A 14,775-nucleotide genomic window follows, 5' to 3' on the forward strand; every position below is an offset into this window, starting at 1 on the left:
AAAACTCAACATCCCACCTCAGGAATCTCCCTGGCAATTAAAGTCAAGACACCCCTTTGTGCCAGCTGCTGTTGAATTACTACATCAGCGATTATGCCATCAGCGCAGCACACTTCATGGAAGACAATTGGAATGCAGCGTGGTGTGCCACCGACACGAAATATGACTAATGTAGCCAAAAACAATAAAAATCGGTAAAATGGTCCTTATAGCTCAGTTGGTTAGCGCTTGACGTCTGGAACGAAGCAGCTTCAACAAGGGACGCTGGTTCGACGCTCAGGGTGTGCGCTTGTGCAACGCACGTTAAGGACTGCTCTCCATTCAGCGGCATCTAATGGATGGAAATGGAATAATTTCCTGGCAACAACACTTCAACAATTGGAAACTTCACTCTCACATCAATCTCGGTGACCGGGCTTGCGTCAATGATTCAAAGCTTGTACAAGTATGCGAAACTGCCAAGATTAAGCTCTGCAAGAAGCTTTCCCAGTCTAAGGATAAAGATTTAATTAATCAATCTATCAAAATAGAACAAAATCAAACAAAACAACAAAACGAGACTGCTGAATTTTTTACGCGTCTTCAAGGCTAAACTAGGGTAGTCGGATTCCCCGTAAAACCGCGAAACTGGCAGCTCTGCAGAGATGATGATGATGGTGGCACAGACATCTTATGGTGGTACTAACTGGTAAGATGGTTATCTGAATTGTACATGACGAAAGGGTTTAAGAGATTAGCGAAATCACGAAAAGTTGATGTCAATTTTTGGACCTAAAATATTCTTTTAACGGCCCTGATCATAACAAGATTTTTATCAATAGCATAGCAGTCTGTTCTTGAATGTAATATAAAAGGCTATTTTTGATTAAATGTTTACAATTGTAGGCACATTTAAGACCTTTTTCTCATGGGCGCACATTGAGGTTAGATTGCACCTGCAACAGTTGTATCAACTTAACTTTGAAAGAAATTCCTCAGAAAGTTTATTTCTTGTGTGCAAAAAAGGAAATGCAGTTGGTGATAACAACTGTTGAAATATGAATAAGTTTTTACCTCTTTATACTTTTATGAGAACTATGATGGCAAACCAAGTTTTCTCCTGCAGTATTTCAAAGACCAACTCTGTGGATGTGCTAAAATTTTTGTGATTCCATACCATTGCCCTGGTGTTTCGAGTGCTCTATGGTCTGCACATCACATATGGATTCATTTTTATGTAGATTTTTTATGATTAATGTACCAGAATACAATTTTTTACATTCCAGGTGGAAACATTTTTTAAAGATTGATAATACTTTGAAAAAGTTGTGATATATCAATGATTTCAATTGACCCCGCCGTTTCTAACATCGTTTGACCTTTCCAACAAATTTTATTTTCTATAGCCTTCATTTCTTGAAAAGGTACATACCTTATTTGTTGCAAGAGCTTTTCTCTTGTATTCATGATTTTGTGTCATGTTTGAATGAATGACGTTAGGTTTTAAATATAAAGGTAAAATCATCTTGATATCTTGTTGTTTTATACAGTTAAATCTCTTTATCAAACAATTTATAAAGAGTGAATGTAGATTTCATGTATCAATATTACAACAATTCAACTAAATATGTATAATAAAATAACTTGCGTTCTTCGTCATTTTATAATCAATGACTTGTGAACAATCTCTATATTAACTAAAGATTAATATTTGCTCAGGTGTTAAAATGGGAAATTTGCTGCGTGTTCTTCAATGCAAAGAAGAGGCTTTAGAAGATTTTTTTCTGGACTTTGAAAGTAAGGTTTACAACTTGTTCATCATTTCTTACAAGTTTCAGAAACCTGAGTGGCCTACAGTTGTTATTTTGGTTGATCAACAAATGCATTTGCATATATATATATGCCGGTATATATATAACTGCAGACAGTGCACACTGTTTCGACCTTTCGGTCTCCTCAGTGCAGTAGGTACACTGGTATGCCCATGTAGGTATATACCTCCATGTGGCATTTTCCTATATATGTGGTACGTAAGCACCAAAAATAGTACTACTGCCATTGCCAATCTTGCCAAAGTGCTCAAACTGCAAGCAGTGAGCTTATAAATATACCTATATATATATACAGGTTCAAACACTAATTATTTCTATACATTTTAGCATGGTCGGATTGATTTGAACTTAGGACAAAATATGGACCAACCAGATTTGTTTTTAACGGTGTTTGAAGATCACAATAAACAAATCTTCATGGATACTATTCTCTTTCTCACTTAATATGTCACAGAACTACAGCAATGCCAGCTTCATACTCTTCTTAATTTGCAAGGGCTATCTAATTTAATTTGTGTTTGTTGATAGTGATTTTTTGTTTCTTTGAATGAAAACTGTAGCCTACCTAGATCAGTGCTCTTCAACCTTTTTATCATCAACGACTTACCTTGATTAACTTTTGCGTTTGTCAAGTGATGCAACAACTATCAATTTTTTTGTGTATTGACTTCACTCAAGCTCTTGTTTACCTAACTGGTTTACTTTGAGTATTATATCAATACCATGCAGTGGTCTAAAATTTAGAACGACGCATCAGTACACTGAAGCAAGAAATGAATTTCCAAAAAAAAATAAGGAACTATCGCAAAAGCCTTTAAATTCCGAGAAGCACACTATTTGTTCCTAGGAATCCCTGTTGAAGAGCACTGACCTACTGTACATCTAAATATCTTAACTTCTTAAGTTGTGATAGCCTTTTTGTAACGACTAAACAAAGCACATATGGCTTATTCCAATCATGTGGAGATAACTACTTTTAGAACAGTTTTAAAGTGTACAGTGCATATGGATACTTTTCAATGTACTGCAGGTGTATGGTGGCATAATCATATTTGTAGTTATATGAGCTAGGTTTGCTGATTACCGTACTTAGCGATACTACCTACTTTTTGCATTGCAACAAGTGTTTAGTTGTCATTTCCAGAACTTTATGTCTTCGCTGTATCTATCGTGCAATTTGGGTAGAGAGGTAACTCTTTTAAACCATAAACAGACATAACTAAGCAACAACACTACATTTAACATTATAAAAACAAAAAACAACAAGCGAACGTTTTCGGCTAGTCATATTTTTAGGCTTGAAAAGCGCTATATGACTAGCCGAAAACGTTCGCTTGTTGTTTTTTGTTTTTATAATGTTAAATGTAGTGTTGTTGCTTAGTTATGTCTGTTTATGGTATCTATCGTGATTCCACTTTTTACTTGAAATTTGAAAACTGATGCTCTTCAATAATAACGCTATTCATTCACAATTTCGATAGGACATTTCACATTCACTATGATTTAACATATTTCTAGATGCCCGGCCATCTGAGGCAGAGCAAGAAGTTTATGAGCAAGTGGCCCACGTCTTGTCGTTTGCCCCAGGAATAATCACAGAACTGAAGTCATATAAGGGTGCTGGTGAAGAGATACGAATAGTAAGTTTCATTTTTCTTAGTTTGAAAAGCCTCTGTGTTGTCTCCAGTATTTTATTTTGTTCCACTTGATTAGGATGTGAGTTAAATGTAACATTTGTTTTAGTCTTGCGCATGTATTGCATATAATTACAAAAAAAACTAACCTGGCTAAGTTATACACTACCTAAGGTTTCATGCTGGGTGGCCTAGCATGAAACCTTAGGTAGCACATGACTTAACCAGTTTAGTAACTTTTTTTTGTGTTAGCTCTGCTAGCTGCATTGAGCAACTTTTTGCAATTACTACAATATGTAGTAGTAGTCCAGTTTTAATCCGGTGATGTCCCCGTTACCGAGGGTGGCCGGATTCACCTCCAAATGCCGCAATCCCCTTCACACCCTGCCTCCACATCGATCTGTCTAACGCGTCTTCTCTTGTTAAGCCCACCTTGCTGCTTTCTTCCTCAACTTGCCTTTTCCACGTTTTCTTGGGTCTTCCTTGTTTTCTACGACCCTCCACTCGCAACTCCAGCGCTCTTCTCAAAACATGCCCGTACCACCTTACTCCATTACTTACCTTACTCCAATATATTCTTGTAATATATTGCTTCTTCATCCGTTCAGTCGTTTACGACTCTCGGTCACTCTATACGTCATCTTTCTCCACATCTCTCGATCCCACGCAGCCTCCTTCAATTCATGCACTTCCATACCACTGTTATTTACGATTGTGTCAAGCCATCTTGTTTTTGGCATATATATAATTATTGCAATATATTGCATAATGCATACATATATATAATTATACATACATATTGCAATCTTTCCCTCATTTCCAATTGGTTATTTTCCTGCCCCGGGTATCACAAGTACTCTTGATGCTGTTAAAACAACAGATGCAAATAATTTGTTCAATTGGAAGGGCATAGTAGGTTGCTGCGTCAAAGGTGTTTGATTTTTTTGTTTTGTTGTAGGTAATTTGAATTCAACTTACTTACTTTGCTGTCAATCAATTAAAATACTTGTACATGAATATGATATAACATAACGTTTTTGATATTGATCACACTTGAATAAAATGTTGGTTTTCGAAAGGCTATGCTGTACATCACTTTTTATTGACAAGACAAGCTTTCCCATGGCGACAACACCAATCAACCATATACCACAATCATTTATTATTTATGCAAATGTGCTTTTTTCCAGTTCTACCTGTTTAATCTTGTTCTCTGTCGCTTTATACTTTGAAATTTTTACATCAATTAAACGTCATTACACTGCATAAACATGGATCAGCAGTTGCTTTCAGGCATATTAAAGCATAACTACCATCTCAAGAGGATGTCAACTGTCAAGTCGTTTGGGAATCAAGGATAACCCAAATAGCCTGACTGGTTGTTTTTGCATAGGTTCAATATTTAAGGATGTGCAATCAATGTAAAAAAGGATCAAGTTTTTTTTTTAGCTGGGAAGCTGTAGAATTGATATTCCTTTTCAGTTGTGTTTGCTCATTGCTAGATGCAGTTGTATGTTTCTAGTATACATAGGCGCCTAACTATTTTTTTGGCCGTGGGGGCGAAAGCGTGTTTCATCAGCAGCAACGTAAATTCAGCAAGTGTCACGCAGATGGATGACGTAATTATGCCGTCACACTAGGATTGCTTTTATTGCCACACTCAGAGTTATCGCTACGTTCGACCTACCGTTAATTATTATAAACAAAACTCGACCACTTCGGTTAAGCAAACACATGACATGTGTTTGCGTTGGCTAGCGGTTGATGGACTGCGACTCTTTAAGCTAAGCACAACATAAAGTTTAGCAACGAACTAGATTTATTAGCATGAAACAAGAGACGAAAAGGTTTACTAAAAGGTACACTGTAAATGGAATGACAATGTTTTGAAAATGGAATGCAAATACTAACTTGATCATACGCTTGAAAATACACCTGTGGAAAGTAAAATCATTCATGTTTACATCAATTCAGCAGCACGTCACCTTGAATAAATTTAAAAGTTGCTGACACCCGTAAGCAGCCCTTGAAAAATAGTTACGGAGAGACGTTTGATTAAGTTTTCGACTTGACATTGCTCCCTTTTCATTACAATATCGCAACTTATGACTGACCGCTGTAAAACGCCCGTTTTCGCGTTGCAGATGAAACAAAAGATGCGCATATTCCGCCTTTGATCGGGTTTCTATGGCAACGGTCGTGTGTGCGCCATTCAGTTTGCGTGAGTCCGTTACTTCGTTGATTATGCGGCGTGTGCGCAATGTGCTTTGTACCAGCCCTTGTTGCGTTGGTTAGTGGTTACCTCGGGCCGAGTCTTCAAGTTCATTTTCACAGCGAGCGATTCACTGGGCACCGCGCAATTCACTGCAGTGCAGAGGTTTCGACTTTCGAAAGCGACATCAAGTCTGTTTGCAAGCTCATAAAGCTAAAGGCACGCTCCGTCTACGTAGCAAATTATGTTTTTTTTTTGGGTGCATTCAACATCTGATGACATTGAATCGACACAAAATGGTAGATTTTTGCTATGTCCCAGGCAGCAAAATCAATCATATTTACATTGATTCAACGTCTGCAAACGTTAAATCAATGTAAAAATGACAGATTTTGTTGTCGGTAGTTCATCTATTGTTTTATGTATCAATACAGCATAAAAAGTTGCCCCCACGCAGAAATATGCGTGGGGGCCAGGCCCCCACGGCTTAGGCGCCTATGCTAGTATATTTAAATGGTAGTTTTGTGTCAAATGGTAGTTTTGTTTACACCAAAGCAATCTGAGTGCTTTGTGCAGTGTTCTTTGATATTGATTAAACTGTGATAAAAATCTTTTTTTTTTTTGATTTTGGAGCAAGTGGAATTTATTTCAGACTTATGTTTTGATGAACGATCTATATTTTAAGTGGTTGGATTTTAAGATATTTTTAGATTTATTCCATGTCTTTTCGATCCAAATCTCTAAATCCTATCATTTGCTTTCATTTCTTTTTCGTTGCTTTGTTTCACGTTTTATGTGCTTGTTGCGTGTGTAGCTTTTCAATTTAAAACGTTTTTTAACTTTAGAATGGACACCTTAGCTTGAGCGCAGTTAGTGACGCTAAAGCTAAGCATGCTACCAAAGCCACCATTTAAGTAACATTCCACCAACAACATCTAATTTCTTTTTACATCTCCTTCCATTTCATTTTGACTGCAAAAAAGTGTTCTTAGCGAGCTGTTGGCAATTTTAAGTAGGCATCATCATAAGACACTACCATACCATCACGTTTCGCAGTTTATTGGGTTACGTGGCCGACTACTAAGAACGCTGGTACGACGTTCGAAAGACGTCTGTTTAATATCTATCGAAAGCACGCGTCATGGCAACATCTATGCTGACAATCTTAGAGTGGCACTCATGAAAGTAGGCACGAAGGTTTGCTTCCTGGTCTTCCCGTCCTCTTAATCTAAGTTCAGAATCTTTCCCAACTGGGTTTGAGCTTGGATCATCATCACGTTCCTTTCTTTCGTCAAAGATTGAAGGCAATGAAGATTGAAGACCATGTTTCTCTGTTGTGAGATTGTTCTATTGCAATTTTGTAATCAAGTTGTCACCAGTCTTTACTATTATTAGTCCAAATTCTTGGTGGTCTGCCTCTGCCCCTATTTCGTTTGCTGTTTATTTTTCTTTGTAGTACTGTAGCTGCCTTTGGATGGAGTTATTGCCAATCATATGGCCATAGTACTATATTTTGTCTTCACTGGAAAGCGTGTTCATCAGTCAAAAGAAGTGTTGTTTTCTGTTTTTGTCTCAAGTTACATCATTTTGATACACAAACAACAGAACAGTCACGAAAATATGCACTGGATAGAGCAACGGTGTCTCATGAAGCATGAGTCAACCCAACCGACAACAACCTAACGTCTATAGACGCTGAATCAATGTCAAAAGGTCGGGTTTTCTAGCTTGAACTGTCAATATAATAATTGTAAACAGCCGTGCTTTGTTAAGACTATAAAGCAACGTAAGATCTCATGAATGGTTTCAAAAAGTTTTTGAGAACTTGTTTTTTGTTTTTAAGGCGATTTCTAACCCGTCCAATCAAGTAAAGCAAGCGGACACCTGGCGAGCTATTGTCCCTCTGGTGAAACAGCTCAAAGAATTTTTCGAATTCTCCAAGCACTTACGTAAGGCTCTTCTGTTGCATTTCATTTTTGCTCCCAACTTGCCGTACCAGTTTTTCACTAACGATGCTTTCAATTCAAATTTCACTAACGATGCTTTCAATTCTTACGTGGCACCTAGTCCTAGTGGATTGAATAATTCACGGGCAAGAACACATCAACAATCAGAAACTACACAATGTTAAACTCGTTGGCCGGGCCGCAATTTTTTTTCCCACGAGATTTCTGTCTCATTTGCATACTTTGGTAAAAGTTTGTATTAAAACCGTGTGAATGCAACATTTTCTCGTTGGCACGGTTGGTTCAGTGGTTTCATCCTCTGCCTAGTGTTCGTGAGAATGATGGTTCGACGCCCGTCGAAGTCAAACTTTTTTTTTCTTTGAATTAATTTTGCGGTGCACAAGAGCTTTTCAAAAAAAGTAGGGTTAGGGAAAGCTTATATTTTATTATCATTGCAGAATTTCATTGGCAAATAGTTATTTCGCAATCTGAATCAACTAATCTCTCAAAACACTTTCGGAAAATCTTAATTTAAGAGTGACTATAATCAATGAGACAGAAAGCTCGTGGGAAAAAAAAATTCGCGGCCGGGCCTGCGTCAGTGGTTCAAAGCCGCTACACAAGTATGTGAAACTGCCAGGAATAACTTTCAAAAGCTTTATCAGTCCTAGATAAAGATTCAAAACCAACCAACCAAGGCAATTCATTTCATTCCTAACCATAACTCTGCTCCTGTGTCTCGCTTCCAGAGAAATGTGTTCAAGAATTACTACGGGCGTTAACCTGCAAGCCGCTGTCTCCTCTCCAGCACTTGGAAACCAAGCAAGCGCTCGCCAAACAATTTGCCGAGATTCTACACTTCACTTTGAAGTTTGACGACTTGAAGGTGACGTATTGCTGAAACTACGTTTCATTGAACGATCGTCGTGAAAGTTTGACATGACAATCAACTTCCACCAACGTCAATTTTTGCTCCAACGTGTGCCGTGTGCTAATAGCTGTTACACTGTCACACTACAGATAACTACAAAGCGCCCACATAACTGACATAGAGAAATTTTTGATATGGTGGTTTGCCATCAAAAAAAACGTTTTTAATGCTAAATGTTGTCGTGTTGAAATACCCAGACAACAAAATCTGTCATTCTTACATTGATTCAACCAACCAATGCAGACGTTGAATCAATGTAAAAATGACGGATTCTGCTGTCCGGGTAGTTTGCGGTAGTGACAGTTCTTAACCAACCTCAGTCAAGTTGATTGAGTTAACGTGATGCTGAACACCGCAGATGAACAATCCAGCGATCCAAAACGACTTCTCCTACTTCCGAAGAACCATGTCGAGGAAAGGGATGAACAGCGCGTCAGGAGGAGTGGACTACGACGAGGGAAGATGCGTCTCCACGGAGATGGCGAACGAGATGTCGCTCTTCTACGCCGAGGCGACCCCGATGTTGAAGACACTGACCGACGCCACGACCCGCTTTGTCCGAGAGGTAAAACGCATTAAACTAGCTGCAACGCTGTTTTAACAAAGCAAAATTAAGATTGATGAAATTGAAAGACAAGAATGGTTGTCATGCTGCGCTTGGAATCGGAGTCGGTGTGAAAATAGTAAAATTCTCTATTAATCACATAGTGCGCCTTAATATTTTCATAGTTGTATGTTAATTTTTTTTTTGGTTTCAATGGTTAGAAGCGCAAGCACCTTTATCTACGTTTTTTTTTAGTTTATTTACGTCGTGATAAGATTATCTTTTGATTTTCAAATAAATAAATTTGCCGCAAAAAGGATTTGAACTGGCCACCTCTTTATAGTGGACCCGACTCGATCCCACTTTGCCACCCAGCCACAACTTTAAAATTTCGGTGTTGATATTGAAACTTTTTGTGGCTCAAGGAGCCTTAAGACCGGCGTAAACTAGTTTGAACCTGAAATTATGTACAAACCAAGCCTACCCACCAACGTAAAGCCAGCAAATCAGCTCGTAACGTTTGATGATGTTAGATCAACGTCAGAAAACTTAACTTTTCTCAAGAACAACATAATCAGCATGCAACATACATGGCATGCATACATGGCATGGCATGCAACATACATTTGAGTTAGCTAATCCAGCATAATCCACGTTTCACACAAATATTAGTGGAGTGTCCATTGAGAAGTGGCCTTAAAGTTACTAACACTTGCTTAATATTTCACAGAACTTCGATGTGGAAACGGACAGGACACTCGAGGTCTTGAGCACTATGGCCAACATATGCAAAGCTATGCTCGAAAACCCGTAAGATTCCTATCATTGTTTGTTTTTACATTTTTGACATTGAAACAAATTTTTTTCATTAAAAAATAATAATCAAACACGGAATATTAGATTAGTCTCTGGTGTCCACACAAACCATATGGCGCGTGTGATTAAATCTTTGTGTGTTTACGAAACGCCAGTAGATGAAAAGTAGCATTAGCTCTATCACAGCGTTGATTTGAACGACATAAAATCTATGCATATTTCATGATGATGGCTACTCCCGTGGGCTTTGCTGTCATCCGCGTCCCACCGTTTTTTTTTAGACCTCAGTATATCATTTTTAAACATCAAGTCTACATATCGAAAGGGCGAGCAAGCCAGCTTGCCGCTATAAAGAATGTTTACAACGTTTTTGAATTTAGCTTCAATCTGATTGGACAAGCCCGTCGGTTACGCCACCTGGACCGTATTTAACCTTTTGACCTTCGAAAAAGGCGGCAGCTGTAGTGTTGATATGCTGCAAGAGACCTAGAGTTATTTTGCGGAAGCGTAGCATGTTTTATATATAGACCTTGGACCATATTACCAATTATCAGGGTCGTTGATAGGATTATTTGGACCCAATATCATTGAGATCCTCGGGGCTAAATGATACTTCTAAGAAAAACGCGCTATATTCAAATAACATGCGGAGGTTTTTTCAAGTTTATTTTTTCAAAAGTATCCCCTGGACCCCCCTTGTCAACGCTACTCCCAATTATCATCAACGTTTTTATCATTCTTTGTCTTCCAAACCACAAGGTCTTTGTGCCGTAGACGATGAGCCTAAAGACTGGTCGCTCTCCAGTAATGTCTAAGTGTAGTTCGCGGAAACATCGGCAGGCGAGCGTGGTAAAATAATAAAACCTCCTCTCCATAGCATCAAACAACGACTAATCACAAGAATTCTTATCTTCCAAATTCGGTTCTGTCCCCACTTGTGGCTTGTGGGAGTGACCGATTTTTTTTTTTTGATTGATTGTCTTCCCTCCTTTTTGCCATCTCATTTAATCCGACCTTTTCATGTTCATTACATACGTCCCCGTTTCCTCTTCTCATCCCATACAAAGTAATACCTTCGGAATAGAACTGTTTTTTATTTTCCATAACTTGAACTCTGCCTTTAATTTCCTCATCACTCACGACTTGCTCTATACAGCACTCTCTGTATTTTCCTTAAAATTACCCAACGTCATGTTTAAACCTGTGGGATTGCAGAACCAATGACACTCTTCGTTTCTCAGGGATGACAGCAGGTTCCAGATGGGAGCTGATTCGGTGTCCTTTTGTGTTCGCGTCATGGTGGGAGTCATTATCTTGTACGACCATGTCCACAAAGATGGGGCGTTTGCCAAGGGGTCAAAGATTGATGTGAGTGATGTTGAAGTAGCAATAACTCCTCATTAGTAAAGTTATTAAATTGGTTTGATCAGCTATTCACAATAACTATTAACTAGTTGCGTTTTTGTAACGCTAATTTCTTGAAAAATGGTGTATTTGAATTTGTGACTTTTTTACCAGTTCGATTTTATTTCGGCCCTCCTGATTAATGTTGATGTAATGTTGCGAAAATATCACTTGGCTTTCTCAGACAGCAAATCAACCGTTTTTTACATTGATTTGACGTCTGCAAACAGTTGATTTGCTGCCTGGGTTTTTTTGAACAATAGAAAGATTTGAGTTCATACTCTCAACATTCCGACCTTGTTGCAGATAAAGGGCTCCATTAAAGTGGTGAAAGACCAAAGTTCGAAAATGAAGGTGAAAACACTGTTGAATGCCCTACGATATACGACCAAGCATTTGAACGACGAAGCCACGCCAAAATCTTACCATAAGATGCTTGAAGCTTGAGCTGCTGTTGTGAGGAAATTCTGCTAAAATCATGCTACTTTTTATGCCAAATAGTTTCTTGGCCTATTTTTTGTTTATTGTGAAATCACGTTAAGATCGGTTGAAATGGATTAGAATCATGATTATAGTGTAAAAGCGATCAATCCTTTACTGTAAATTGATGGAAGAGCTGTTGCGTTGAAGAATTAAAATCTTGAAGAACTAACCTTGTTGCAAATGTAACGTGGCTGTTAATTTTTTTTTAGTAACACTCAAGGTTTAAAATCGTAACGTCTGCAGACGTTGAATCAATGTAAAAAACAGTTGATTTGCTGTCTGGATAAGTAAAAGTTGGGCAACTATTTTTAACGTTACTACAACATTGTACCTTGTTTTCTAAGGGTTAATTGTGTCTGCACACATTGCGTCCATAAAAAACTCATTTTGTTGGAAGCCCACCTCAGAAACCACAGGCTTAATCAATGTACTCCTCTCCCAAGAGATAGAAAAGAATATTTTGAAAGAAAAATAATTCTTTGTAAAACCTACGATTCATTTTATACTGAATTGCAATAGTGTATTCCCTATGTTACCGCTTCGTTGAAGTTGTAGTACAACAAAAGCTTTCCATAGTTTTAAGTATATTCACCCAATGATAATATTCCATTACTTACAGTATGTTATTTTTTATCGGCTATTTGAATAAAGAAACCCACTTCGGTGTTACTTCTTACATATTTTATTTTCCTGCTGCTGTTGATTCAGATATGATGTGTTTTTGCATCGAAATAGCGTTTTCTTGACAATATTCTTACAGGTAAGATTTTGTAGTTTCTTTTTGAATGTTGTTGTTTTTCTATCTGTAAACAGAATCTTTTCGTTTAAACAATGACTTTGTAAATTGATTTCCACATCGCAACTTTAAGGTCAACATATAAAGCTACACTAATTGTAATCTAAGCCGAAACCTTGTTTCTGGAAAACAGATGTGCTTTTAACTATCCTACAACTTGACTTGGATCACGCAATCGCTTTAAATTTTTGAAAAACGAGTCACGTTTATCTAACTCTTCAGTACGCAGCGTACTATTCCACAGTGATTAAACCACGATATTGTGCGTACTTTGCCAATTTGTTTACGTTTTCAAGTCGATACTTTCCCCTGGGAACGTGAAAATTTTGGTTTTTAAGTTGTTGCCGCGTCATCACTGTAGCCAAGACAGATACTGTTCTCAATAAGTTTTTGTCATTCTCTGCTGGTTTAAGGTCTTCAATCTAAATTTCGCATCACTCCGGAAATTATTATCGACAGATTTTGTTCATGTGTTTTAATCGCTATGATATCAAATGCCTGTAGCCTTGCCATTCCCATGACACTGTAGTTAGATAATCTACATATTTGTGATTTATCTGAATTGTTTATGACAAGTGACAAATATATTTTGGTTTACATTGGTGGGATATGGCCAGGCAAACCAATCCATTGTTACTAGAAATATATCCAACCGAATGTATCGTATATTGCTTTGTACTGTTTTTATTGTGTCGTTTTCTTTTGAATTTACGTACATGTGCTGTTTTACTTGGACTAACACAAAAGCTGTTAACTTCGATAATTTTTTCCATCAGCTCATTATTTCATGTCCTCTAGGGGTAAAGAGAATAGCAGTCCCCATTTTCACAAGGGGTACATCTGCGGACATCAGCTACGTATTGTCTGTCTGACATCCAAGTCGATTTTGTGATATTCGTTCTTCAATATTGCTTCTTGACTGTGATATTTTACTCTTTTTTTTTTCTTTGTCCAAACTTAAATAATATCCATCCAACATGTATTTCCTCTAAAAATGTTATTTTAACACGCAGAATCATGCAAAAATGACCGATTTTCACTAGTGATTGAATTAGGACAAAATTATGACTGGCCTGTACAGCCACAATGCAGTATATTGATCCTATTTATGGTTTTAATTTTGTGCTTATGTGACATTTCGCCCGTACTTTCCAGTGTCTCATTTACACATCCCCCCCCCCCCCCCCAAACAAATGTACGTTTTATTACCCAGACAGAAAATCAGTCGATTTTAAACAATGATCGTTGAATCAATGTAAAAAAATGACTGATTTACTGTCTTGGGAAAAACAAACTAGTCAGGTTTGTTAATGCCAAGTTGGTGAATACAGTTGTGAAACCATGGTCTTGTTACTGTGTTTTTTTGCTAATTTTATGTTTTGTGTTCACGTTATTTCAACGTAAACACCACAAATAAACATTACTACTCGGAATTATTTTCTAAACTTTTTTTTCCTTTAGACCTGTCTCAAGTCAACTGGCAGCCAAATAGTTAGAAAACTAAGAAACTCAACTTGTTGACATGGAAAATGCGTCGTTATTTTTGCCTGCATTTGTGTCAACTATGACATGTACACCAGAACCTCTAGTGCAGCGGTTCCCAACCTGTGGGTCGCGACCCCAACTGGGGTCGCCTGACAATTTGCCTGGGGCCACCTGAGGCCTTCTGAAAAGTTTAGAATTTTATTAGTTTAGAAATTTAGAAAGTTAACTCTTAACAATGGGCAGCTCACCACAGAGTGCATCGCGATTTTACTAGAGTCTAGTAAAAATCGCGATTTTACCATGCTTTGTCTAGTTACTAGAAACTAGACAAACCAGAACACCCAGGGCAAAAATAATGCATTTTTTAAGCAAAAGTTGGACTTGAGGTCGCGATTTTTGTTGATATTTGTGAGAAAAAAGTTAAATTTTCAAACATTGAGCAGCTAGGACGCAAGTTGAGAGCTAGGCTATTATTTCTGCATCAGTTGATAGCCTAGGCAAGCCAGTGTAGGCTCAGTGGCGTAGCAGCCACTTGGCTGTTCTGGCTCTGCGGCAGGCAGGAAGGTGGCGGCAAAATGAGGCTACACAGCACGAGAAATGAAGTAAGTTAATGCATAAATAAAGCCCATTCACCATCAGAGTTGAAGATGTTCCTGAGAATGCACAAGAGGAGTTCATTGAACTCATTACCAGCGATGCAGCAAAAACTGATT

General features: G+C 37.9%; 1 protein-coding gene across 1 annotated transcript; it reads left to right on the forward strand.

The window, feature by feature from the left end:
* The first annotated feature begins 645 nt into the window (after nt 1-645).
* LOC145786531 (CYFIP-related Rac1 interactor B-like) lies at nt 646-13,921 on the forward strand. Its single transcript, XM_082598203.1, has 10 exons — nt 646-688; nt 1,266-1,403; nt 1,699-1,776; nt 3,330-3,451; nt 7,501-7,606; nt 8,353-8,489; nt 8,893-9,099; nt 9,809-9,888; nt 11,136-11,262; nt 11,605-13,921. The coding sequence occupies exons 3-10, from the start codon at nt 1,707-1,709 to the stop codon at nt 11,743-11,745; spliced, it is 990 nt and encodes a 329-aa protein (XP_082454329.1). The 5' UTR covers nt 646-688; nt 1,266-1,403; nt 1,699-1,706; the 3' UTR covers nt 11,746-13,921.
* The last annotated feature ends 854 nt before the right edge of the window (nt 13,922-14,775 follow it).

This window comes from Aplidium turbinatum, chromosome 2 (assembly GCF_918807975.1).
Source record: "Aplidium turbinatum chromosome 2, kaAplTurb1.1, whole genome shotgun sequence".
NCBI classification, from domain to species: domain Eukaryota; kingdom Metazoa; phylum Chordata; class Ascidiacea; order Aplousobranchia; family Polyclinidae; genus Aplidium; species Aplidium turbinatum.

Excerpts from the sequence above, each read along its gene's own strand:
- LOC145786531 (XM_082598203.1), top strand. The coding sequence starts at position 1,707 with ATGGGAAATTTGCTGCGTGTTCTTCAATGCAAAGAAGAGGCTTTAGAA. Across the intron at positions 1,777-3,329 it reads TTTTTTTCTGGACTTTGAAA|ATGCCCGGCCATCTGAGGCA; the intron begins GTAAGGTTTACA and ends ACATATTTCTAG. Across the intron at positions 8,490-8,892 it reads TGAAGTTTGACGACTTGAAG|ATGAACAATCCAGCGATCCA; the intron begins GTGACGTATTGC and ends TGAACACCGCAG.